The 27,161-nt window shown below is 43.4% G+C and overlaps 1 protein-coding gene across 1 annotated transcript in view; it reads right to left on the bottom strand.

The window, feature by feature from the left end:
- Positions 1-27,161, bottom strand: part of LOC106599254 (rho GTPase-activating protein 21) — a 106,355-nt gene that overhangs the window by 13,717 nt on the left and 65,477 nt on the right. The window contains 9 exon segments of the mRNA XM_014190390.2: positions 5,452-5,613; positions 9,367-9,509; positions 9,959-10,089; positions 10,234-10,298; positions 11,380-11,685; positions 11,941-12,066; positions 12,588-12,633; positions 12,761-12,863; positions 13,440-13,589. Of these exon segments, the coding sequence (XP_014045865.2) occupies positions 5,452-5,613; positions 9,367-9,509; positions 9,959-10,089; positions 10,234-10,298; positions 11,380-11,685; positions 11,941-12,066; positions 12,588-12,633; positions 12,761-12,863; positions 13,440-13,589 (1,232 nt within the window).

Genomic DNA, 27,161 nt, shown 5'->3' with positions numbered 1-27,161 from the left:
GTTCTCATGTTCTGAGCAAGGTACTTAAATGGTAGCTTTTTTACATGGCACATATTGCACTTTTACTTTCATCAACACCGTTTTTGCATTATTTAAACCAAATTGAACATGTTTCATTTATTTGGGACTAAATAGATTATATTTAAGTTAAAATAAAAGAGTTAATTCAGTATTGTTGTAATTGTCATTATTACATACACACATATACAGTGGATATAAAAAGTCTACACACCCCAACCTGTTGGGGCTAGGGGGCAGTATTGAGAAATGTTGAAAAAAATATGTGCCCATTTTTAACTGCCTCCTACACCAACTCAGAAGCTAGGATATGCATATTATTAACACATTCGGATAGAAAACACTCTGAATTTTCTAAAACAGTTTGAATGGTGTCTGTAAGTATAACAAAACTCATATTGCAGGCCAAAACCTGTGAAAAATAGATTAAAAAAATGTGAATTTTGTGACTGTACTATTTAGTGTCATTGTTTTATAGATACCATAGTGAGAAAGGATTCATTTCGCAACTCCTACGGCTTCCACTAGATGTCAACGATCTTTATAAAGTTGTTTGAAGTGTCTATGATAAACAGAGAGCAAATTAGAATGCTGGGAAGTTGACATGTCGTCACTTCATTTTTTTGCGCCTGCGCATAAATCTGAGAAGCGTGAGTTTGTCATAATTGTTTATCTAGACATAGGATAGGTTGTGTGAAAATATTACTGATGTTTAACGTTAAAAATGGACCAAAAGATTAATGCTAAACAACGTTTGACATGTTTGAACGAACGTAAATAGATTATTTACTAGGTTTTTTTTAGCTTTTCGGCGTGATTTTACACCCCCCCCCACCACGTTTTGTGGGAGCATAATGAACGCTAACTACTTGGTGTTATTTGGACATAAATTATGAACTTTGTCAAAAGAAACCACATTTGTTCTGGACCTGGGATTTTTGCCAGTCCCTTCTGAAGGAGATAATCAAAGGGGGGATATTTACAATGTTATTATCGATATTAGATGATGCTAACTGTATAGCATAGCTTATTGTTCGTAGCATAGCACCCCGTTTATTGCAAAATGTGATTTCCCAGTAAAGTTATTTTGAGATCTGGCCATTCGGTAGCAATTACGAGATGATAATATATTATTCTTTGAATGACAATATTATAATTTACCAATGTTTTCGAATAGTAATTTTGTTATGTTCACCGGAAGCATTTCAGAGAAGAAAAAAATCTGAATTTCACGCTACTGTAAAATGCTGTTTTTGGATATAAATATGAACTTGATGGAACAAAAAATGCATGTATTGTATAACATAATGTCCTAGGAGTGTCATCTGATGGAGATTGTCAAAGGTTGGTGCATAATTTTAGCTGGTTTCTGCTTTTGGTGACGCCTGACCTTGAATTGAAAATGGATGTTTGTACTTTTGTGGCTATGTACTGTCCTAACATAATCTAACTTTATGCTTTTGCCGTAAAGCCTCTTTGAAAATCGAACAATGTGGTTAGATTAAGGAGATGTTTATCTTTTAAATTGTGTAAAATAGTTGATTGTTTGAGAAATTGAAATTATTCGATTTTTGATGTTTTGAATTTCCAGCCTTGTTAGCAATCCCGTCTCGGGGTTCATTGCTAACCTGTAGCCCCAACAGGTGCCAGGTTTTTGTGATGTAAAATAATGAGACAAAGATAAATCATGTCAGAACTTTTTCCACCTTTAACCTCTATGGGCTAGGTGGGACACTAGCGTCCCCCCCGTGGTGCACTCCATCAACAGCAGGTGCATTTCAAGAGCGGCAAATTTGAATCCAAATAAATGTCAAAATTCAAATTTTTCAAACATACAACTATTTTACACCCTTTGAAAGATAAACATCTCCTTAATCTAACCACGTTTTACGATTTCAAAAAGGTTTTACGGCGAAAGCATAAATTTAGAGTATGTTAGGACAGTACATTTACAAGAGTTGTGTGTAATGTTTTGTCAATTCAAAGACAGGGTCACCAAAACCATAAAACCAGCTAAAATGATGCACTAACCTTTTACAATCTCCATCAGATGACACTCCTAGGACATTATGTTAGACAATGCATGCATTTTTAGTTCTATCAAGTTCATATTTATATCCAAAAACAGCGTTTTACTATGGCATTGATGTTGAGGAAATCGTTTCCCTCGAGAAAACCGGCAGTCAAGTCAACACCACAAATTAAATAATTAAAATTAGAAAACATTGGTAAAATATTATATTGTCATTTAAAGAATTATAGATTTACATCTCTTGAACGCAATCAACTTGCCAGATTTAAAAATAACCTTACTGGGAAATCACACTTTGCAATAATCTGAGCACTGCGCCCAGAAAAATACGCGTTGCGATACAGACTAGACGTCATGTTGGGGAGATCTAAAATCGAAAATACTATGTAAATAATCCATTACCTTTGATTCTCTTCATCAGATGTCACTTCCAGGTATCACAGGTCCATAACGAATGTAGTTTTGTTCAAAAAAGCTCATCATTTATGTCCAAAAATCTCAGTCTTGTTAGCACATGATCTAAGCCAGCCGGACTTCTCGTCATGAACGAGGGGAAAAAATATATTTACGTTCGTTCAAACATGTCAAACGTTGTATAGCATAAATCATTAGGGCCTTTTTTAACCAGAACATGAATAATATTCAAGGTGGACGAATGCATACTCTTTTATAACGTATTGGAACGAGGGTACCCAACATGAACTCGCGCCAGGTGTCTAATGGGCCATCATCGTTCCATGGCTCTTGTTCGGTCAGATCTCCCTCCAGAAGACTCAAAACACTTTGTAAAGGCTGGTGACATCTAGTGGAAGCAATAGGAAGTGCCAAAATATTCCTCAGCCCCTGTGTTTTTCAATGGGATAGGTTTAAAGGTAATACAACACATCAGGTATCCACTTCCTGTCAGAAAATGTCTCAGGGTTTTGCCTGCCAAATGAGTTCTGTTATACTCACAGACACCATTCAAACAGTTTTAGAAACTTTAGAGTGTTTTCTATCCATATATAATAAGTATATGCATATTCTAGTTACTGGGTAGGATTAGTAACCAGATTAAAATCGGGCAAATTTTTTTTATCCAGCCGTGCAAATACTGCCCCCTAGCCCTAACAGGTTAATGTGACCTATAACGTGAACAATTCAATTGAAAAACAAACTGAAATCTTTGAGGGGGAAAAATAAAAAACTCACAACTTGGTTGCATAAGTGTACACACCCTTAAACTAATACTTTGTTGAAGCACCTTTTGATTTTATTAAAGCACTCAGTCTTTTTGGGTAGGAGTCTATTAGCATGGCACATCTTGATGTGGCAATATTTGCCCACTCTTCTTTGCAAAAGCGCTCCAAATCTGTCAGATTGCGAGGACATCTCCTGTGCACAGCCCTCTTCAGATCACCCCAGAGATGTTCAATTGGATTCAGGTCTGGGCTCTGGCTGGGCCATTCCAAAACGCTAATCTTCTTCTGGTGAAGCCATGCTTTCGTGGATTTGGATGTGTGCTTTGGGTCGTTGTCGTGCTGAAAGGTGAACTTCCTCTTCATCTTCAGCTTTCTAACGGACGCCTGAAGGTTTTGTTCCAAAATTGCCTGGTATTTGGAACTGTTCATAATTCCCTCCACCCTGACTAAGGCCCCAGTTCCAGCTGAAGAAAAACAGCCCCAAAGCATGATGCTGCCACCACCATGCTTCACTGTGGGTATGGTGTTCTTTGGGTGATGTGTTGTTTTTGTGCCAAACGTACCTTTTGGAATTATGGCCAAAAAGTTCAACCTTGGTTTCATCAGACCATAAGGCATTTTCCCACGTGCTTTTGAGGGACTTGATGTTTGTTTTTGCAAACTTCAGCCGGGCTTGGATGTTTTTCATTGTAAGAAAAGGCTTGCCACCCTACCCCATTCATATGAAGAATACGGAAGATTGTTGTCACATGTAGCACACAGCCAGTACTCGCCAGAAATTCCTGGAGTTCCTTTAACCTCTATGGGCTAGGTGGGACGCTTGGCCACTGGCAGCCTGTGGCGCGATTTTCAAAACCGTAAAAATCCTATTACTTCAATTTCTCAAACATATGACTATTTTACAGCTATTTAAAGACAAGACTCTCGTTAATCTAACCACACTGTCCGATTTCAAAAAGGCTTTACAACGAAAGCAAAACATTAGATTATGTCAGCAGAGTACCAAGCCAGAAATAATCAGACACCCATTTTTCAAGCCAGCATATAATGTCACCAAAACCCAGAAGACAGCTAAATGCAGCACTCACCTTTGATGGTCTTCATCAGATGACAACCCTAGGACATTATGTTATACAATACATGCATGTTTTGTTCAATCAAGTTCATATTTATATCAAAAACCAGCTTTTTACATTAGCATGTGACGTTCAGAACTAGCATACTTCCGGGGAATTCGCTAACATTTTACTAAATTACTCACGATAAACGATTTTTAAGGTTTTGAAAATCGCGCCACAGGCTGGCAGTGGCTGTTACGTAGGTGGGACGCAAGCGTCCCACCTAGCCCATAGAGGTTAAAATCACCGGCCACTAGGTGTGCCGCACCTGGATGAGCATTTTCTTGTTTGCTTATCGCCCTGTACAGCTCGTTGAGTGTGGTCTTAGCGCCAGCATCGGTTTGTGGTGGTAAATAGAGACCCACGAAAAATAGATTAAAACTCAAAGTGTTATGTTTGGGGCAAATCCAATACAACACATTACTGAGTTCCACTCTCCATATTTTCAAGCAAAGAGGTGGCTGCATCATGTTATGGGTATGCTTGTAATAATTAAAGACTGGGGATTTTTTCAGGATCAAAAATAAACTAAATGGAGCTAAGCACAATCCTAGAGGAAAACCTGGTTCAGTCTGCCTTCCACCAGACACTGGGAGATTAATTCACCTTTCAGCAGGACAATAACTTAAAACACAAGGCCAAATCCAAACTTTGGTTATTTACCAAGTGAATGTTCCTGAGTGGCCAATCTACTTGAAAATCTATGGCAAGAACTGAAAATGGTTGTCTAGCAAGGATCAGCAACCAATTTGACACAGCCTGAAGAAATGTGAAAATAATAACTGGTCACGTTGCACAATCCAGATGTGGGAAGCTCTTAGAGACTTACCCAAAAAGACTCACAAAAGAATCGCTGCCAAAGGTGCTTCTACAAAGTAGTCACTCAGGGGTATGAATACTTATGTAAATTAAATATCTGTATTTAATTTTCAATACATTTTCTAAAAACATGTTTTCACTGTCAATATGGGGTAGTGTGTGTAGATGGGTGAGTAAAAAAATATATCCATTATGAATTCAGGCTGTAACAAAATGTGGAATAAGTCAAGGGGTATGAACACTTTCTGAAGACACTGTATATGCATGCGTGTCTATCACTCACGTCTTCTTGGATGTCGATGTCACTCATCAGTCCTTTACTGTCCAGCTCCTCCTGCATGCTGGAGATGGCAGCGTTGTTTCCTGGTACTCTGTAGATCCCAGTGTACTCCAGCCCTCTTTCCTCTACCAGCTTACAGCACACATCCACGATGAGGGGAACAAACTACAAACACAAACACAAACAAAGTCTTTAGCATTATACATATTGGATGAACCAAGAAACAGACATCACTTTCATATACCCAAAGCAGAACTTATACCGCACACATTAAAGGGAAATAACCGCTGCTCATTCACTGTATATGTCTGTCCATTAATATGTCATAAAAATCCATAACGTCCTCACTACAAGCAAATACGAGCGTTTCTGCATCTCAACGGTAGAAACGGGACATTTACATTTCCTGGTTCAAGCAAACCACAACATCCAGAATTCATAGCGATTTCAGGACATAGTACCGCCCCTGTCAAGGTGGATCCAGTTGTGAATGGGAGATAGAGATACAGGTATGTAGGAGATACAGGTAATGTAGCTAACGTTACTCACAGGACCAGCCACTTGTTCATGGAACATCAGCTTGCGAATAGCCATTTATTTTTCTTTGTGTCGACAACAACTGTAAAGTAGTAAATGTTGGCTAATCACTGACTAGTGTGTGTCATACAGACTAATCCGTCTGAGGATGACCTTGACGCCCGCTTTAGTAGTACAGATCCTGTAGACACATTGGATGAAAGCTCAACATCATTGGACTCGGAAGAGGAAAATACCACATGGGGCTGGCAAGAGCCAAAGTGTATAGTCTGAGTCCAAGGTCATGGAGCTCGAAGTTCTGACACACCAGCTGCCATTGCCAAACACAGGACAAGGTTCACGAGCTGAAAAACACTCAGGACCCTGGAACAATCAGCCTACACAACATTCATATTCAGTTACACTGATGTTGTAGTATAATATAGAATGCCTAGTATGCTCACAACTGCATTGTGGTATTGATATTGCTAGCTTTTGTACATACTGTATATAATGTTCGATAAAATGTTTTATATCATCTTTTTTACAAGTGTACTGCTAAATGACTAAATGATTCCAGCTGCATCAGAAACCAATAAAGTTTTGACTTCAACTTACGGATCAATTCATTGTGATAGTCATTAAATGTATTTTGATGCAACTAGCTACAATCTTGCTGCTAAAAAAAAAAAAATATGCAGGGAGCTAGGTGTATCATTTCAACTTTAATTTGTTGGCAAGTAAACATATTTAATTAAAATAGTAGATTAATCTGTCAATGTAGCAAATAAGTAGACATGGCTAGTATTCAAGACAACGTTTATTTGCTCTGGAGATCAAGGTGAGTTTACACAGTAGTATGCAGGTAGAAAAATATTCTACTAAAGCCTATAATAAATACTACAGTTCCACTACTTGCATATGGTGTGTTGGGGGGTGCAGTGAGGTGTTCGTAGTCACTCCCCACATAGAGCAAACTCCCCCCCCCCCGGTAGACCACCAAGCTGTATTGTCTGTAATGCCAAAAAAACGCTATTAGACTTTCATGGGCAATCGTTGTGTACGGTTTGTATTCCTACTGTAGCAGCACGATGCAGATCATCAACACTTGGGCCCCTCAGGGGTGTGTACTTAGTCCCCTCCTGTACTCCCTGTTCTCCCACGACTGCGTGGCCAAACACGACTCCAACATCATCATTAAGTTTGCAGACAACAGTGGTAGGCCTGATCACCGACAACGATGAGACAGCCTATAGGGAGGTCGTCAGAGACATGGCAGTGTGAGGGAGAGGTTGTTGTCCTGGCACCAATGTGAGCAAGACAAAGGAGCTGATCGTGGACTACAGGAAAAGGCGAGCCGAACAGGCCCCCATTAACATTGACGGGGCTGTAGTGGAATGGGTCGAGAGTTTCAAGTTCCTTGGTGTCCACATCACCAACGAACTATCATGGTCCAAACATACCAAGACAATCGTGAAGAGGGCACGACAACACCTTTTCCCCTCAGGAGACTGAAAAGATTTGACATGGGTCCCCAAATCCTCAAAAAGTTCTACAGCTGCACCATCGAGAGCATCCTGACTGGTTGCATCATCGCCTGGTATGGCAACTGCTCGGCATCTGACCGCAAAGTAATACAATGTGTATTGCGTACGGCCCAGTACATCACTGGGGCCAAGCTTCCTGCCATCCAGGACCTCTATACTAGGCGGTGTCAGAGAAAGGCCCAAAAAAATTGTCGCCCAAGTCATACTGTTTTCTCTGCTACCGCACGGCAAGCGGTACCGGAACGCCAAGTCTAGGACCAAAAGGCTCCTTAACAGCTTCTACGCTCAAGCCATAAGACTGCTGAACAATTAATCAAATGACCACCCGGACTATTTACATTGACACCCCCCCCCCCCCCCCCCGTATATTGTCTCGTTATTATTTTATTGTGTTACTTTTTATAATTTTTTACTTTAGGTCATTTGGTAAATATTTTCTTAACTCTTTCTTGAACTGCACTGTTGGTTAAGGGCTTGTAAGTAAGCATTGCGTGGTAAGGTCTACATTTGTTGTATTTGGCGCATGTGACAAAGTTTGATTTGATGTCACAGAAACGTTAGACAGCTACCTACAACACACAGGTATATTTACTCAAAGACTAATGAGTCAAAGCCGAAGTCATTCTTTTACTCTTCGTTATCAAAACATTTATCCAGTTTTGTTCCAAATGAGATGCACTGAGGCTAGCTATAACATTAGGCTACAGTACTTTTTGGGTATAGCAAACAAACCTAGCTAACTCAACATAGATTGTAGTGGTACTAGCAAGCCCCGTTATGGCTGAATCAATCACAAAGTTACACTGTACAGAACAACACTGCCTCATGTAAAAAGAGAGCTCATATTGCTAGTTAGCTACAGACAGCAAAACCACTTACTCGTTTGGCATTTGCTCTCCTAGTCCAGCTGGACAAGGCTGCCGTCCCCCAGTTGATCGTGGAGGTTCTGAAGAACATCTCCAGCACCCCTCTATCCATATGTGCGTCAAATCTTTGATGGTCTGTCACACACACGGTCCATGGGATCTGCAGTGACACTCTCCAGTAAGAACTGTCCGCGATCTAATTTGTTGCAGCACAGACATTCTTCTGTCGGCATGGCTGGACAGCAACCGCTTAGGCACCACCAGAGTCTGACCGAGGCTTCGCGTCGCTGCTTGCTGGTCATGCAATTCTTATTGTTGGTGCCTCAACTCCTATTCACTGTATTCTGGCTGAAACTAATAGGGCTGTGTGCCCCTATGTAAAATAACATCAAATACGCTTTTGCCGTCCAGCTCTTCTTGGAAAGACGAATCATCAGAAGCAGCCATTGTAATTATTTAGTCATCTCGAATAGGCAGTGTACGGTAACACCGCCCCCGTTTTGAAAAGCCTGCCTTCCAGTGCAGGAACACAATTGGACAAGGAAGTCGGGCTCCCGTCAGGCTGTAGTCTTCACAAAGCCAGGGAAAATGAGTCAGCCTAGATATCCTGCTATGTCGAGGCAGATAGGAACATTGTTGAGACAAGTCCAACGGCTCTATTGAACAAGGACAACCATTTCTACTCGCTGCTAGCATGACCGTGCAATCAGAGAAACACAAAGGCCACAATAATTGCTACAAAATATGACTCCGTTCATTTTTAGATCGGAAAGCGGGCCTCTCGGCGCGAAAAAATAAAAAGTTGCACAATTATGTCTGAAACACCCCCTATGTAGGAGACTGGAAAAACAACCAAAATAGTGTCTAGAGGAAGTTTCTCTTAAAGATCACACTACTCAACCATCAAAGGGAAACAAAGCAGAATTCATTCAACAACATCATTTCCATGTCTTTCTCACATGTAAACACACTGACTCGCTCTCCCTTACCCTGTTGGTCTGTGCAGGTGGGCAGTCATCGAGACGCACCCCAAAGGTTACCCCAGCAGTGCTCTTCTTCTCAAAGGGTTTCCTCATGATGCCGGGGATGCCCCTCCTCCAAGCAGCCTTATCCCGTGGAGGACTGGATTCATCTGACAGAACACACACAAAGCAGCCATCTGAGTGATAATCCACACTACAGATACACACTCAAACCACACTAGCTACTGGAATGTCAGCAGCTGCTTGTGCAGACAGTCAAAGATACACATTTTCAATAACATACTGTATTTCCACATGTAATCCTACCATATTTATTGTCTCCTGTTCTCGTGTGATGATCAAGTTTACTGTGTAGTATAGCTAGAAACGTCATCATGCCCTGCTTTTCAGCTGCGTGTAAAGGACACAGCATGTGTATCTGTGGTGAATGTAATCCCTTGCTTTAAAGCTGAGATCCATAAAAGGTGAAACAGGTCACTGGTCACCCCAGGCACATGACTTATTGTTTTAGTTTTGTTTACTAAGCGCGGCGTCTGGGGGGGGATGTCTGTGTTCGTTGTTTCCAGCAACTTCTTTTTTGTTGTAATAATGACCGTACCTCTCTCTCCTGTTTTGGGTGAGTGGGGGCTCTGGCCCTTGCCCTCTCCCTTCACCCCCAGGAGGGTGTGTCTGATACTGAGAGACTGCCGGGAGGTTTTGGGGGAGGGCTCAGTCTTGCTGCTGGGGGCACTGGATCAAACACAAAAAATATCATATTATATAGTACATTAAATGATACTATATGTGATTTTAAGGACTTGTGCATAGAAGTGGGTGTAACATGATGTTGCATTGTGGGTCAAATAAAGATGGTGTGTGTGAGTTGCTGCATACCTCATCATGGTGTTGTACTCTCTGATCTTTCTGCTGATCAGGTCCTGGCTGGTTATACCAGCATTCTGAAACATAACATGGACAACAAACTATCAGTTTAAACATAACTGGAACACAAGCTAAGGACAAACAGAATTAACGATTTTGGTAATGAAAAATCATGGGTGTTAACCCAAACTTTTTTTAATGGCCGAGCAGTAACCTCACATAACCTTTGGACTACCAGCACATTCAGATTTCTCAAGTATATGTTGTCTTATATATATATATATATATTTTTTTTTTTTTATAGTTCTAAGTGAATAGGATTCAGCAGTTAACCACACTGAATCCTGTTTGAGCTATTTAGGAAGTCATGGGTTCTCCCCATTAATGAAAGACTCTGTGGGAGACTGAGACCACAGACAAAGACCGAAGGCTAACTGAGAAGGGGCAAACAGCTGAACAACCAAGCACACTGTTAGCTCATTTCACAGCCAACAGACAAGTTAACATTAAGCCAAGAAAAAAAAAACATTCTTGTTAGGGTCGAGCTGGAGATGTTTTTGTGTTTTCTGTATCCTAGTGATCCTCCATACAGTATGCATGAGAAATCAAATGTTAAAATGGTTTGATATTATAAATAGGCTCTAGTAGTGATTCCACCCGCAAAACAGGACAGTGAGACTGTCTTATTTGTGGGGTAAACACCAAACGCAACCGAGACAAACTTCATTGCCAGAATCCCAAGGAGAGGAATGCTTAACAAAAGGGAGTCTCTCAGCCCAAAAGCTATTGCTTCTACTAGCTACCAAGGACAGTGAGAATGACTAGTGTAAATGAAATAGAAGATGTGTAGTCTGAGCCCCGATGCAGGCTAGGCTATTCACAAGTGATGGCTGCAAAATAGCACACTGGAATTTGACACATCTGCCTTGCAAAATGTGGGTAGTAAAATTGTAGCTACTGTATGCAAGTCCCTTTGGATAAAAACATGGGCTTAGCAAAGAATAATCAAATGTGGGATGACCTATTACTATAAAAATCAAATCAACGTTTATTAGTGGTGTACAGTTTTGCAGATGTTATCGCAGGCGCAGCAAAATGCTTACAATCATATGATGAGCTTCGTAACACAGTACTGCAGTGTTGCCTGGCAGAACCCACCTCATCATCCAGATTACTGTTCTCCTGGATGACTCGGATCCATGACAGCATGTCATCCCTGCCCTCAGCCTGGAACAGATACTCGCAGTGCGACGTGGTCAGACGCAGCACGTGCTTCCGTTTCGTGTCGCTGTAGGAGATGTCAATCAGGCAGGCCTTGACACTGATTGGCTGTGGGTCGTCGTCGGACTGGGAGTGGGAGGAGGCGTGGGAGACGCCGTCCTTCTTGTCCTTGTAAAGCGTGAGGCCGTGGCCTCGCAGCACGGCGTACATCTGCTTCCACGACCTCGAACCCCCACCCACACGCTAGAGAAAGAAAGAAAAGAAAGAAAGAAACGGAGGGAGAGAGAGAGAGCGAAATGTTGAGTTAAGGCCCTGCACGAAGATGTAAAGAGTTTGCACAGTGTGGGTGGGTGTGCATGATAACCTTTTCACACGGATGTGGATATTTTTGTTCCACATTGTCCTTTCCAGCAACTATGGTGGATACATAACCAGACCAGCGAAGTAGAGCTCCGTGTGATTTGGCAGTTGGACAAGGGCAGAAGTGTGAAAATATACCTTGCTCTTCTCAGTGTTGATCTGCCTGAAGTTGAGCCAGCCTTCTTTAGAAGAGTCACTGAATACATCTGAAGAGGAGTCCCTTCTGGACCCAGAGTCATCAGATGACTTGTGTCCATCCAGAGCCTACACACACACACACACACACACACACACACACACGAGTAATCAGCAGGAAGAGAGCCTGTGGTCTTAAAGAAAATAGCTCAAATCCTCAGGGAGTCCTTTTCTACTGGTATTTGGGGAGCATCAAAGCCTGTCTGACTACTGTAGCAAAATCACATAGACAGGTGAGTTCATTATGGCTGAAGAAATCAAGATGAGTCAGGCAAAGCCAGGAAACCATACAACACATCCTGTCAATGTGATTAGGAAACCTTTCAAAAGCACAGGGAAAGTACAGACTGTTTTCAAACCTGTTGCATAAAAGTAGCAGCTTGTCCCACCGTTAAGCACTCCGATTAGGGATAGTTATTACCGGCTTTTTGCTCACATATGTTTAGCGGCCATTATACTGGCTGTATAAACACAGACAACATGGCTTAGTTAAACCTCTCTAGAGCTGTTCTAACCCATTTAAAGTTGTTATAAAGAAAGATAACCAACATGTTGTGGTTAGTAAAGCCTGTATTGAGCCGTTCCCTCACCTTCCTCAGGCCTCTCAGACTGGGCATGTGTTTACTGTTTGACCGGCTGGAGACAGAGGAGAAAGGAGACAAAAAAATGATATTAGGAGGATGAACCAAAACCTTTGGGAGAACAGTATCGTGAGAAAATGAGACCAAATTCCACATCTCCAAATGTAAAAAAAGGGACTCACCCTCTGCCTTCCTCTCTGTAGTTATCCAGACCCTCGTCGCAGGACTTGGACCGCTCTTGTTTTGTCTCGGCATCAGACTCCAGAATAGCATTTCTGAGAGACTCTTGAGACCGGGACATAAACACAAGGACAGTGTTTTTTTTTTTACAGCGTGTAGACAGAGTGATGTGTCATAGCTGAGTGTTATTGGTGAGGGTCAGTGGTGGTGTTCTCTGAGGTAGCTTTAGGGCTCAATATCACAGGGTAGAATTGTGTTAATATCAAATGCAGAGCCAATTTTACTCTGAAGTGATTTAGCACTGATGGAGGAGACATCCTAGCTGCTTTCAGGCCTGTATAAAGAACTGGGTCAATGTCATGCTTCCTCAGAAAACTCCAGCACTGAGTTCTGTCACATCTATTATGTGCCACAGCTATTATGTGACAAACATCAAGACAGTAACAAAGCAATGGAAGCGGCTGAAATGGCACTGTAGTACTCCCTATATAGCGCACTACTTTCAACCAGGGCCTATGGGGATTGGGCATCTGGTCAACAGTAGTGCACTGCATACATAGAGTGTTTCAGATACCACCCATGACTAAAACAACAATGGCATTGACAACACAGCAACTGACAGTACTGTATCTGCACCTTAACCATGACAACTAGGAGCCCTGCCCCCAGAGTGCCTCTTACCTTGGTCATGTGACAGCTGTCGGCGCATGAGAGGGTACGGGGAGGAGCTTGGGCTAGGGGGGACTGTAGTTATGGCTGGAGCGACAGATATCACGGCGGAAGCAGGAATGGATGTGGCCTCATGGTCAACACTAGGGCTAGCCGGCTCATCTGCAACAACACAAGCTTAGGTATTACATGACGGAGAAATATATGTTATGTAGCACTTCATCAGTCATCATATTCCTCCATCTCACCATCACCATGATCTTCCTCATCATGATAATGGATAAAATGAACCTAAACTTCTGATTATGGTGCAACAAATTTGTTTAAAATAATAATTCCACTTCCTGAGATACTCCAGTTACGCATCATCAGCAAGTAGACCACTGCAGCATTATGAAGAGTCCCAAAGACGCTTAAGGCACTAGAACAACATGGCTCCTAGGAATGAGGACGTCTCGCTCTCCCTCCCTTTCTGACATGGCCTGTTTTTGAAAAGAAAAGTGTGAAAGTTGTTAACTGCTGAGTAGAGCAGCATCTCCAACGCCGCCCAACCCTGGCCCGCCGAGCCCAAAACAGCTCAGAGTGCAAAGCTGCTCTCTGCCTGCAGCCGTGGGGCTTGTGGAGCTAAATTTAAAAGCCACTGCCCTAGTTCCTTCCAACATCCCAGGCTGCACCCATCTCTCATCTCAACCAGGGCCAAGGAGAAGGAGTGTGAAGGAACACCGCCAATGTAGCCCCATGGGCATCCATCACCAATATAGGCCTATCCCATAGGCAGATTCACCCTCTCTGTGGACACAAACACACCGTCAAATCTTTAGATCTAATATTCACCCAATATAGCTACACAACATGGGCCAAATGTACAACAACCCCATTGATGCCGCCTACTTCAAAGAGCTGCCGTTATACAAGCTACAAAAAGACACCACCAACCACTCAACTTCTTGAGATGCAAAATAACCGCATACAAGAAACTGGACTTCTTATAGGTTACACACCGCCCCCTTCCCCCGTCTGTGGAACTCAACACACCGTCTGGTTCCTCCAGCGTCAGGTAGCGGCGCTCACACTCCTGGCAGGCCCTGCACCAGCCCGCTTTGTCCAGCCAAGCCCAGGGCCCCAGCCCCATGCCCAGCCTGTCCACCAGCAGCATGCTTCCCAGGGAGGGATTACCAGTCCTGGGGGATGACCCTCGCCACACCTAGCCTGGCCATAATTGGACTGACACAGGACCGGAGCTCCTCACTCGGATGCAAACAACATCCCAGCTTCTCCGGTAGTGCTGGACCCAATCCACGAGTCCTGAAGTTCCTTGCAAAGTTCAAAAGGTGAAACTTTGCAAGATAAATCCTCAACGAGGGACCGTATTTTAAAACTCTCAAAACAATTAAATTGAACTTAAATTCATGTTTAGAAAATATTCGAAACTAAAAACTAAAATCCAGCAGGCGATGGATGATCTTATTCCAGTAACAGTCATTTTTTAGATTCCAATTAAACCCGGACATTGACACTTATCAGCTGTTAGATCCAAGAGGGTAAGAAAAGAATGTGACCTGGACCAGAGCTAAAGAAAGCTAAAGACGACTTGTGACCAACCGGCTCTGCCACCCTCTGCCACTACCGGGTGGGCCATGGGAATGGAATCTGACCTCACATGACAAGAGCTGAGAGCCCCTACCGTACAGACAGTGGCCTGCCTGCCTGACCTTTCAAACGGGTCATTGATGGGAGCCTGAGGGGCTGGTCAGGCCTGGTCAATCAGACCTCTGTTCTCTGGATCACATCATGGGCACCAGGCCCAGAGTGGTGGTGCTGTGGCTGCTCCATCACCCGCCCTTCTAACTGTAACTGCCTGCTTTGTCTGCACCTGGCTTGGCCCTGCCTGCCTGATTCACTACCAGCAGTGGTGGTATGGACGGACCATGACAGGCAGACATGTAACTGTTACATGCGAGATGACACAGAAATGGATTTCTAACTGGTTAAATAAAGACCATCATCACAGGAGATAATGTAAGTAAGGCAGTCTGGTATCAAGATGGCGGTGCGCGTCTATTACCGATTCCAGCTCGACTTTGCTTTATGACTATTTTTTGTGTTAAATAATTACTTTGTTTGCTCAGAATGTTTGTGCAATAATCTCCTACGACCGACAAACACTTATGGATCATGAATCGGAAGCTACACACTCAGCCTACCAGGTCTGGAATAGTACATTGGCTCCTGGCCGAGATGACCTAAGGCAACGCCAGCAAAGAAGAAAGGAAAGGGGCACTCAAAGCTAGGCTGAAAAGACAGGCTACACTGCCTCCTCTTCCTAGTATGGAAAATAAACTTAGTGAACTCAGAGCAAGGCTTCAATCGAAGAGGGTCATCAGGAAATGCTGTGTCTTGTTTTTCCTCAAATGTTCCTCACACTCGACTCTACAATTCAACCAGAAGGCTTTTCCATATTCCGAAAGGGTCGAATGGTGGCTTCTGGTAAGATTTGGGGGGAGCGTAGTGTACAGTAGTTGAAAACATTGTGAGCTCCTGTTCACCTGACCAGGAGGTGCCAAAATGACGACCCCACTATATGCCTATATATAAGGGAATTCATGTGTGTGATCATCACAGCTGTGCACATACACTGCCACAAGCAAACAACGGCAGCACTTAGCAAACTTTACAAGATCATTAGCCAGTAAGAATCCTCTCACCCGGAAGCAGTCACGGGTGACCTTAACCAAGCCCATCTAAAACATATTTTTAAAAATGTGCATCAAACGTTTTAGAACACCTACTCATTCAAGGGTTTTTGTTTATTTTTACTATTTTATAATAGTGAAGACATCACAACTATGAAATAACACATGGAATCATGTAGTAACCAAAAAAGTGTTAAACAAATGAACATACATTTTATATTTGAGATTCTTCAAATAGCCACCCTTTGCCTTGACAGCTTTGCACTCTTGGCATTTCTCAATCAGCTTCACCTGGAATGCATTTTCAACAGTCTTGAAGAAGTTCCCACATATGCTGAGCACTTGTTGGCTGCTTTTTCTTGACTCTGCAGTCCAACTCATCCCAAACCATCTCAATTTGGTTGAGGTCGAGAGATTGTGGAGGCCATGTCATCTGATACAGCACTCCATCACTCTCCTTCTTGGTCAAATAGCCCTTACACAGCCTGGAGGTGTGTTGGGTCATTGTCCTGTTGAAAAACAAATGATAGTCCCACTAAGCCCAAACCAGATGGGATGGCGTATCGCTGCAGAATGCTGTGGTAGCCATGCTGGTGAACCTTGAATTCTAAATAAATCACAGACAGTGTCACCAGCAAAGCACCCCCACACCATAACACCTCGTACTCCATGCTTTATGATGGGAAATACACATGGAGAGATCATCTGTTCACCCACACCGCGTCTCACAAAGACAGCGGATGGAACCAAAAATCTCCAATTTGGACTCCAGACCAAAGGACAAATTTCCACCGGTCTAATGTCCATTGCTCGTGTTTCTTAGCCCAAGCAAGTCTCTTCTTATTGGTGTCCTTTAGTAGTTGATTCTATCCAGCAATTTGACCATGAAGGCCTGATTCAGAGTCTCCTCTGAACAGTTGATGTTGAGATGTGTCTGTTAATTGAACTCTGTGAAGTATTTATTTAGGCTGCAATTTCTGAGGCTGGGAACTCTAATGGTCTTATCCTCTGCAGCAGAGGTAACTCTGGGTCTTCCATTCCTGTGGAGGTCCTCATGAGAGCCAGTTTCATCATAGTGCTTGATGGTTTTTGCGACCGCACTTGAAGAAACTTTCAAAGTTCTTTAAAATGTCCTTATTGACTGACCTTCATGTCTTAAAGTAATGATGGACTGTCATTTCTCTTTGCTTATTTGAGCTGTTCTTGCCATAATATGGACTTGGTCTTTTACCAAATCTTCTGTATACCCCCACTACCTTGACACAACACAACTGATTGGCTCGAAGGCATTCAATTTTCTACTTTAAAACTCGGACAAACTGAGATGCTAGTTCTAGGTCCCAAGAAACTAAGAGATCTTCTGTTGAATCTGACAATTAATCTTGATGGTTGTACAGTCGTCTCAATTAAAACTGAAGGACCTCGGCGTTACTCTGGACCCAGATCTCTCTTTTGACGAACATACCAAGACTGTTTCAAGGACAGCTTTTTCCATCTACATAACATTGCAAAAATCAGAAACTTTCTGTCCAAAAATTATGCAGAAAAACATATCCATGCTTTTGTCACTTCTAGATTAGACTACTGCAATGCTCTACTTTCCGGCTACCTGGATAAAGCACTAAATAAACTTCAGTTAGTGCTAAACGCAGCTGCTAGAATCTTGACTAGAACCAAAAACAATCAACATATTACTCCAGTGCTAGCCTCTCTACACTGGCTTCCTGTTAAGGCTAGGGCTGATTTCAAGGTTTTACAGCTAACCTACAAAGCATTACACATGGGCTTGCTCCTACCAATTTTTCCGATTTGGTCCTACCGTACATACCTACTACACATACGCTACGGTCACAAGACACAGGTCTCCTTACTGTCCCTAGAAGTTCTAAGCAAATAGTTGGAGGCAGGGCTTGCTCTTATAGAGCTCCATTTTTATGGAATGGTCTGCCTATCCATGAGAGACGCAGACTCGGTCTCGACCTTTAAGTCTTTATTGAAGACTCATCTCTTCAGTAGGTCCTATGATTGAGTGTAGTCTGGCCCAGGAGTGTGAAGGTGAATGGAAAGGCACTGGAGCAACAAACCGCCCTTGCTGTCTCTGCCTGGCCGGTTCCCCTCTCTCCACTGGGATTCTCTGCCTCAAACCATATTACGGGGGCTGAGTCACTGGCTTACTGGTCTCCTTCCATGCCGTCCCTAGAAGGGGTGCGTCACTTGAGTGGGTTGGAGTCACTGACGTGATCTTCTTGTCCGGGTTGGCGTCCCCCCCGGTTCGTGCCTTGGGGGAGATCTTTGTGGGCAAAACTCGGCCTTGTCTCAGGATAGTAAGTTGGTGGTTGAAGATAGCCCCCACACCACTAGAAGGATGTGCTTTGGCAAAGTGGGTGGGGTTATATCCTACCTGGTTGGCCCTGTCCGGGGGTATCGTCGTATTTATGCTGCAATAGTTTGTGTGTCGGGGGGCTAGGGTCAGTCTGTTATATCTGGAGTATTTCTCCTGTCTTATCCGGTGTCCTGTGTGAATTTATGTATGCTCTCGCTAATTCTCTCTCTCTCTTCCTCTCAGAGGACATGAGCCCTAAGACCATGCCTCAGGACTACCTGGCCTGATGACTCCTTGCTGTCCCTAGTCCACCTGGTCGTGCTGCTGCTCCAGTTTCAACTGTTCTGCCTGCGGCTATGGAACCATTGCCTGTTCACCAGACGCGCTACCTTGTCCCAGACCTGCTGTTTTAAACTCTCTAGAGACAGCAGGTGCGGTAGAGATACTCTGAATGATGAGCTATGAAAAGCCAACTGACATCTACTCCTGAGGTGCTGACCTGTTGCACCCTCTACAACCACTGTGATTATTATTATCTGACCCTGCTGCTATGAACATTTGAACATCTTGGCCATGTTCTGTTATAATCTCCACCCGGCACAGCCAGAAGAGGACTGGCCACCCCTCAAAGCCTGATTCCTCTCTAAGTTTCTTCCTAAGTTCCGGCCTTTCTAGGGAGTTTTTCCTTGCCACCGTGCTTCTACACCTGCATTGCTTGCTGTTTGGGGTTTTAGGCTGGGTTTCTGTACAGCACTTTGTGAGCTGATGTAAGAAGGGCTTTATAAATACATTTGATTGATTGATTTGAAGGTGGAAAGAAATTGCACAAATTAACTTCTAAGAAGGAAGATGTTAATTTCAATGCATTCCAGGTGAGTACAGGGTGAGTTGAGAAACCTGCCTATTTTCTGCGAAATTACGCAACGTCACGATTCCAAAGCTCTACGATATTAAAGAGAACAAGTTAATTCGCTAACATCTCTGAAAATATTTGCAATGTTGTACTTCTTGTTGACGAAATTCATGCTAATGTTGGCATTTTGAGCTAGCGCCCAATTGACTCCCATACACTCCATGAAGGAGCGCTATCCTTGTCCCAGAATGCACCGCGCGGTCCATTGACTACACATTGGATAAAATACACAATGGGAGTTAATACGATTCCAATGGAGTTTCCCATCTCTCAAAAGTATCTCTGAACCTCTCATTGCAAGGTTGCCATAAAGTGTTTCTTTACATGACCTTTGTTAAACCTTTTTAAAGCAGTGTAGTGAATCTACTCAATACACAGTGACTGTTCCTGAGTGGCAGGGTTACAGTTTTAACTTAAATCTGCTTGAAAATCTAAGGCAAGACTTAAAAATGGTTGAAAAGAAAAATTCTGAATAGAACCATGGGCAAATATTGTACATCCAGGTGTGCAAAACTCTTAGAGACTTACCCAGAAAGACTCACAGCTGTGATTAATGCCAAAGGTGATTCTTACATGTATTGACTCAGGGGTGTGAATACTTATGTCAGGTACACTGGTCCCACTCCAATTTGCCTACCGCTCCAAAAGATCCACAGAAGATGCTATTTCCATCGCTATTCACAAAGCCGTGACACATCTGGAAAAGAGGAACACCTATGTGAGAATGATGTTCATGGACTACAGTTCAGAGTTCAACACTATTGTTCCCCCCAAGCTAGACACCAAGCTCAGAGCCCTGGGTCTTGGAACCACTCTCTGCAACTGGATGCTGGACTTCCTGACGGGCAGGCCACAGGTTGCAAGGATTGGCAACAACGCCTTCTCCACACTGACTCTTAACACAGGGGCCCCCCCCAGGGGTGTGTCCTCAGTCCTCTGCTGTACTCCCTGTTCACCCACAACGGTGTGGCTTTGCACGACACCAACTCCACCAAGTTTGCCGACGACATCACGGTTGTAGGCCTGATAAACAACGAGTCAGCCTATAGGGAGGAGGTAAGTTAACTATGTCATGACAACTTCTCCCTCAATGTCAGCAAAACAAAGGAGTTGATTGTTGAATACAGGAAGCAGAGAAGGGAACATGGCCCGATCCACATCAACGGGACTGCAGCATCCACAATAATGAGGACTTGTCATGGACCAACACCACCACTCTTGTCAAGAGGGTGCAAAAGCGTCTACACTTCCTAAGGAGTCTGAAGAATTTGGCACGCCGCCCCGGGTCTCTCCAAATACTACCGCTGCGCCACCGAGAGCATCCTGACCGGTTGCACCACAGCCTGGTACGGCCCTCTAGCGGGTGGTGAAGACAGCTCAGTACATCATTGGGACCGTGCTAACACTCATCCAGGACATCTACTTATAACGGTGCCTGAGGAAGGGCACGCAACATTGTCAAGAACCCCACACACCACAGCCACGAGGTAGACGGTATCGGAGCATGAGGTCTGATAGAAACTGTCTCTGAGCCTGTTGGTATCTACAAGCCATCAGACTGCTGAACACTTGAACTGACCACCTGCTACAATTCTCCGCACCCTAGCACAAATGCACTCACTCATGCACACACCCACACACACCCACACATCACAACTGCTGCTACCAGACTCTTATTATACTGCTCAATTTATTCACTTGCCCCCCATCCCCAATACACAGGTAAATATTGTACTATAAATTGTGCCTTCCTGCATTATACGTACGCTAAATGTATTAATCTATTCTACTGCCATTTACTTTTTGTTCATATTCTTCTCTTTTTTATTTCTTATTGTTGTTGCAAAGGAACCTGAAAGTAAGCCTATAGTTGGACGATGTATACCATGTGTATCCTGTACATATGACTAATAAAATGTTAAACTTGATTAGTGCTGTGTAGAAGGGCTTTCACAAGAAATGTGAGACAACATTACATTGTCTCAAAGCCAAATTCAAGAGCAGACTTGAATCATTTTAACAATGCACTCAGTAAGTTTCGTAACACAAGATGCTTCGGTGCCAGTGGCGGCTGGTGGGAGGAGCTATAGGAGGACGGACTCATTGTAACAGCTGGAATGGAATCAATTGAACGGAGTCAAACATGGTTTCCATATGTTTGATACCGCTCCATTAATTCCATTCTAGCCATTACAATGAACTTGTCCTCCTATTGCGCCTCCCACCAGCCTCCACTGTTCAGCACCATTCTACAGCATTGTCCTAGACCTTTGAGGTGAATGTCTAACAACTCCAGCTTACATCACACTGTCACGCTTGTATTTGCATGTCACCTACTACTACTACTACTACTACAACACAGCATTCCTACACTTCTCAGTAGTTGGTATTCAGACTAACCTTATGCAGGTGCGTAACGGGCTTTGCAGTCTTGGTTCGCTGAATACAGTCCAAAACAATAGACCTACATACAGTCTTATCATGACTGGCACACACAGGCCTCACACACTGCATTTGCACAGGCAGCCCAATTCTGATCTTTTCCCACAAATTGGTCTTTTGACCAAATGAGCTCTGCAAACGATCTGATGTGATTGGTCAAAAGACCAAACAGTGTAAAAAGGATCAGTATTGGGCTGCCTGTGTAAACGCAGCCTCAGTAAAACAACAAGCCATGACATTAAGCATGACAGAGATGATTTACAGTGAAAATCAGAGTCGTATCTTATTTAAGAAACGCTATTGCTAAATCCACTATGCCATCAATAGGAATGCCTGTACGAACACTAATAGAGTAGAGGCTCAAGGCTATAACTGTTCCATTCCATCCAAATTGTACTACTAACTAAAGGCATTGGTAAAACAATATTCTTAAGGCTACAACTGTTCCATCCCAAAATGTTTCAGATGTGTAAAGCTCAAATTAGATAATAATAAAAAAACAGTGGAAGTTACTGCCCCCTTATACCACACACTGGACAGTGTAGTCCCTTCTCAGAGGTTTGTCTCTAGGTCAACACTCTAGCTAACTTCTGTCCCACGGGCCATACTAAAAATGTACATGCCCAAATCTCTGCTACTTCGCTGTGCCCTAATTCCATAGAACACACATCGGCAGAACGCATCTATGGGGATGATTCCGACCAGAGTTAAGCGTGCGTAAATGGAACGTGCAGTGAGCCCCAAAAGTATTGGGCCAGTGACTAAATGTTTTGTTGTTTTGAGTCTGTACTCTAGCACTTGCAGCACTATACAATGACTATGAGGTTAAAGTGCAGAGTATCATTTAATTTGAGGGTATTTTCATCCATATCGGGTGAACCATTTAGAATTTACAGCACTTTGTGCATAGTCCCCCCCCATTTTAGTGGACCAAAAGTATCAGGACAGATTCACTTACATGTGTATTAGAGTCGTAAAACGTTTAGTATTTTGTCCCATATTCATAGCAAGCAATGACTACATTAAGTTACAGATGCACAAATATCATATCACCCCTCCAAAAAAATGAAAAAACACCCCTGTTATTGTAATGGTGAGAGGTTAGCATGTCTTTCTCAATCAACATTATTCACAATTCATTCAGGATTATCTGTAATCCCGGTAGCATCCACATTGACGTAGTGTTTAGAAACATATTCTATTCTTATTTACAATACAAGTGACCAAAATGACACAATACATTATTTATCATTCATTTCTATTGCGCACAAAATAATCTGAAACACAACCAAAACAGCAAATGCATCCAACAAATTTGTAGTCACACAAGCTTAATGTCATTGCGTACTATGAATATGGGACCAAATACTTAACTTTTAACTACTTTATTAAACATAAGTAAATTCATCCCAATACTTTTGGTCCCCTAAAATGGAGGGAATATGTACAAAAAGTGTTGTGATTTCTAAACGATTTACCCGAAATGGATGAAAATACCCTCAAACTAAATCTGTGCTAGAGTACAGAGCCAAAACAACAAATATATCATTGTCCCTTTTGGAGCTCACTGCAATTCCCTTCTTATGCACTTCTCTCTATGCGTATTCTGACCTTGAAATTAAGCATGAGAATAGCATGCTATTCACCCACTATTCGGTCGAGATCTACGAAATGAAGGTGTGGCGGAGGTGTCTACATGTACGCCGTATTCTGACCTTGACTTAATTCCTTCATAACTCAACCACCTTTACGCGTGAGGAAACAATACATTTTTTGTTTAAGATGTCACCAACAGATACGGCAGCTCTGCTTCAAGCTCCTAAGCAACTTCGTAGTATTACGTTTTTTTTTTTGTGTTTTTATGTAATGCTGTTCATTGACTATAGATCAACATTCAACACCATAGTACTCTCCATGCTCATCATTAAGCTCGGGGCCTTGGGTCTCAACCCGCCCTGTGCAACTGGGTCCTGGACTTCCTGACGGGCCGTCCCCAGGTGGGGAAGGTAGGAAACAACACCACTTTGCTGACCCTCAACACAGGGGCCCCACAAGGGTGTGTGCTCAGCCCCCTCCTGTACTCCTCTGTTCACCCATGACTGGGTGGCCAAGCATGCTCCCAACTCAATCATCAAGTTTGCAGCGAACACAACAGTAGTAAGCCTGATTACCAACAATGATGAGACAGCCTGCAGGGAGGAGATGAGGGCCCTGGGAGAGTGGTGCCAGGAAAATAACCTCTCAACATTAACAAAACAAAAGGAGCTGATTGTGGACTTCAGGAAACAGCAGAGGGAGTACGACCCTATCCACATCAACGGTACCGCAGTGGAGAAGGTGAAAATCTTCAAGTTCCTGGGCGTATACATCACTGGCGATCTGAAATGGTCCACCCACACAGACAGTGTGGTGAAGAAGACACAACAGCGCCTCTTCAACCTCAGGAGGCTGAAGAAATTTTGCTTGGCCCTTAAGACCCACAAACCTCTACAGATGCACAATTAAGAGCATCCTGTCAGGCTGTGTCACCGCCTGGTACGGCAACTGCACCGCATCACCGGAGACAAACTACCTTCCCTCCAGGACACCTACACCACCCGATGTCACAGGATGGCTAAAAAGATCATCAAGGACATCAATGGCCTGTTCACCCCGCAATCATCCAGAAGGCGAGGTCAGTACAGGTGCATCACAAATGGGACTGAGAGATTGAAAAAAATGCTTCTATCTCAATGTAATCAGACTTAAATAGCCATCACTAGCCAGCTTCCAGACGGTTACGCAACCCTGCACCTTAAAGGCTGCTGCCCTATATACATAGACTTGGAATCACTAGCCACTTTAATAATGAAACACCAGTCACTTCAATAATGTTTAAATAATGTTTACATACTGCTAGACTCATCTAATTTGTAAACTTCTCAAAAAAAGAAGCGTCCCTTTTTCAGGACCCTGTCTTTCAAAGATAATTCGTAAAAATCCAAATAACTTCACAGATTTTCATTGTAAAGGGTTTAAACACTGTTTCCCATGCTTGTTCAATGAACCATAAACAATTAATGTACATGCACCTGTGGAATGGTCGTTAAGACACTAACAGCTTACATACGGTAGACAATTAAGGTCAGTTATGAAAACTTAGGACACTAAAAAGGCCTTTCTACTGACTCCGAAAAACAACGAAAGAAAGATATTTTTTAATTTTTATTTTACCAGGTAAGTTGACTGAGAACACATTCTCATTTACAGCATCGACCTGGGGAATAGTTTCAGGGGAGAGGAGGGGGATGGATGGATGAGCCAATTGTAAGCTGGGGGTGATTAGATGGCCATGATGGTATGAGGGCCAGATTGGGAATTTAGCCAGGACACCGGGGTTAACACCCCTACTCTTACGATAAGTGCAATGGGATCTTTAATGACCTCAGAGAGTCAGGACACCCGTTTAACGCCCCATCCGAAAGACAGCACCCTACACAGGGCAGTGTCCCCAATCACTGCCCTGGGGCATTGGGATATTTTTTAGACCAGAGGAAAGAGTGCCTCCTACTGGCCCTCCAACACCACTTCCAGTAGCATCAGGTCTCCCATCCAGGGACTGACCAGGACCAACCCTGCTTAGCTTCAGAAGCAAGCCAGCAGTGGGATGCAGGGTCCCTGCTCATCTGTGTGAACGTGCCTTATGCATGCTGCAACGAGGCATGAGGACTGCAGATGTGGCCAGGGCAATAAATTGCAATGTCCGTACTGTGAGACGCTTAAGACAGCGCTACAGGGAGACAGAATGGACAGTTGATTGTCCGCGCAGTGGCAGACCACGTGTAACACCTGCACAGGATCGGTACATCCGAACATCACACCTGCGGGACAGGTACAAGATGGCAACAACAACTGCCCGAGTTACACCAGGAATGCACAATCCCTCCATCAGTGCTCAGACTGTCCGCAATAGGCTGAGAGAGACTGGACTGAGGGCTTGTAGGCCTGTTGTAAGTCAGGTCCTCACCAGACATCACCGGCAACAACGTCGCCAATGGGCACAAACCCACCGTCGCTGGACCAGACAGGGCTGGCAAAAAGTGCTCTTCACTGACGAGTCGCGGTTTTGTCTCACCAGGGGTGATGGTCGGATTCGCGTTTATCGTTGAAGGAATGAGCATTACACCGAGGCCTGTATTCTGGAGCGGGATCGATTTGGAGGTCGATGGTCCGTCGTGGTCTGGGGCGGTGTTACAGCATTATCGGACTGAGCTTGTTGTCATTGCAGGCAATCTCAACACTGTGCGTTACTGGGAAGACATCCTCCTCCCTCATGTGGTACCCTTCCTGCAGCCTCATCCTGACATGACCCTCCAGCATTGACAATGCCACCAGCCATACTGCTCATTCTGTGCGTGATTTCCTGCAAGACGGGATGTCAGTGTTCTGCCATGGCCAGCAAAGAGCCCGGATCTCAATCCCATTGAGCACGTCTGGGACCTGTTGGATCGGAGGGTGAGGGCTAGGGCCATTCCCCCCAGGTGCCTTGGTGGAAGAGTGGGGTAACATTTCACAGCAAGAACTGGCAAATCTGGTGCAGTCCATGAGGAGGAGATGCACTGCAGTACTTAATGCAGCTGGTGGCCACACCAGATTCTGACTGTTAATTTTGATTTTGACCCTCCCTTTGTTCAGGGACACATTATTCCATTTCTGTTAGTCACATGTCTGTGGAACTTGTTCAGTTTGTGTCTCAGTTGTTGAATCTTGTTATGTTCATACAAATATTTACACGTTAAATTTGCTGAAAATAAATGCAGTTGACAGCGGGAGGACGTTTCTTTTTTTGATGAGTTTATATGATGTATTCTATTCTACTGTATTTAGTCAATGCCACTTCGACATTGCTCGATCTAAAATGTACATATTCCTTAATCCCACCATTTTACTTTTAGATGTATTTGCGTAAAATAATCTACAAAATGAGAGTATTTTTAAATCTACCAGTTGTTGCTGAAATGGAGATGAATATGTATATATTTAGATGGATTTCTTTCATTGATCCCTATTTTCTGAACTCGTTCTTCCGATATATTCTAGTCTGTCAACAAAATTCTAATTAGAAGGTACACCGTATTTACAGGGATGGCTTAAGATAAATGTACTGAAACTATACGACAAAACCTGTTGGTCAGCAAGTGGGAGTTTCTTCAGCGGTTGAAGTAAAGCTGCAATATGTAACTTTTCACAGAAATGTGTGTTATTCACAGAAATGTGGATTATAGATCTGTCATTCTCATCGAAAGCAAGTCTACGAAGCGGTAGATCTATTCTATGCTTACCGTTCTTAACTTACCGTTTTTGCCTCTTTATTTTCGGTTTTG

This window comes from Salmo salar, chromosome ssa03 (genome assembly GCF_905237065.1).
Source record: "Salmo salar chromosome ssa03, Ssal_v3.1, whole genome shotgun sequence".
NCBI classification, from domain to species: Eukaryota; Metazoa; Chordata; class Actinopteri; order Salmoniformes; family Salmonidae; genus Salmo; species Salmo salar.
Note: the sequence above shows the minus strand (reverse complement) of the source record. Positions and strands in the feature narration are given on the sequence as shown.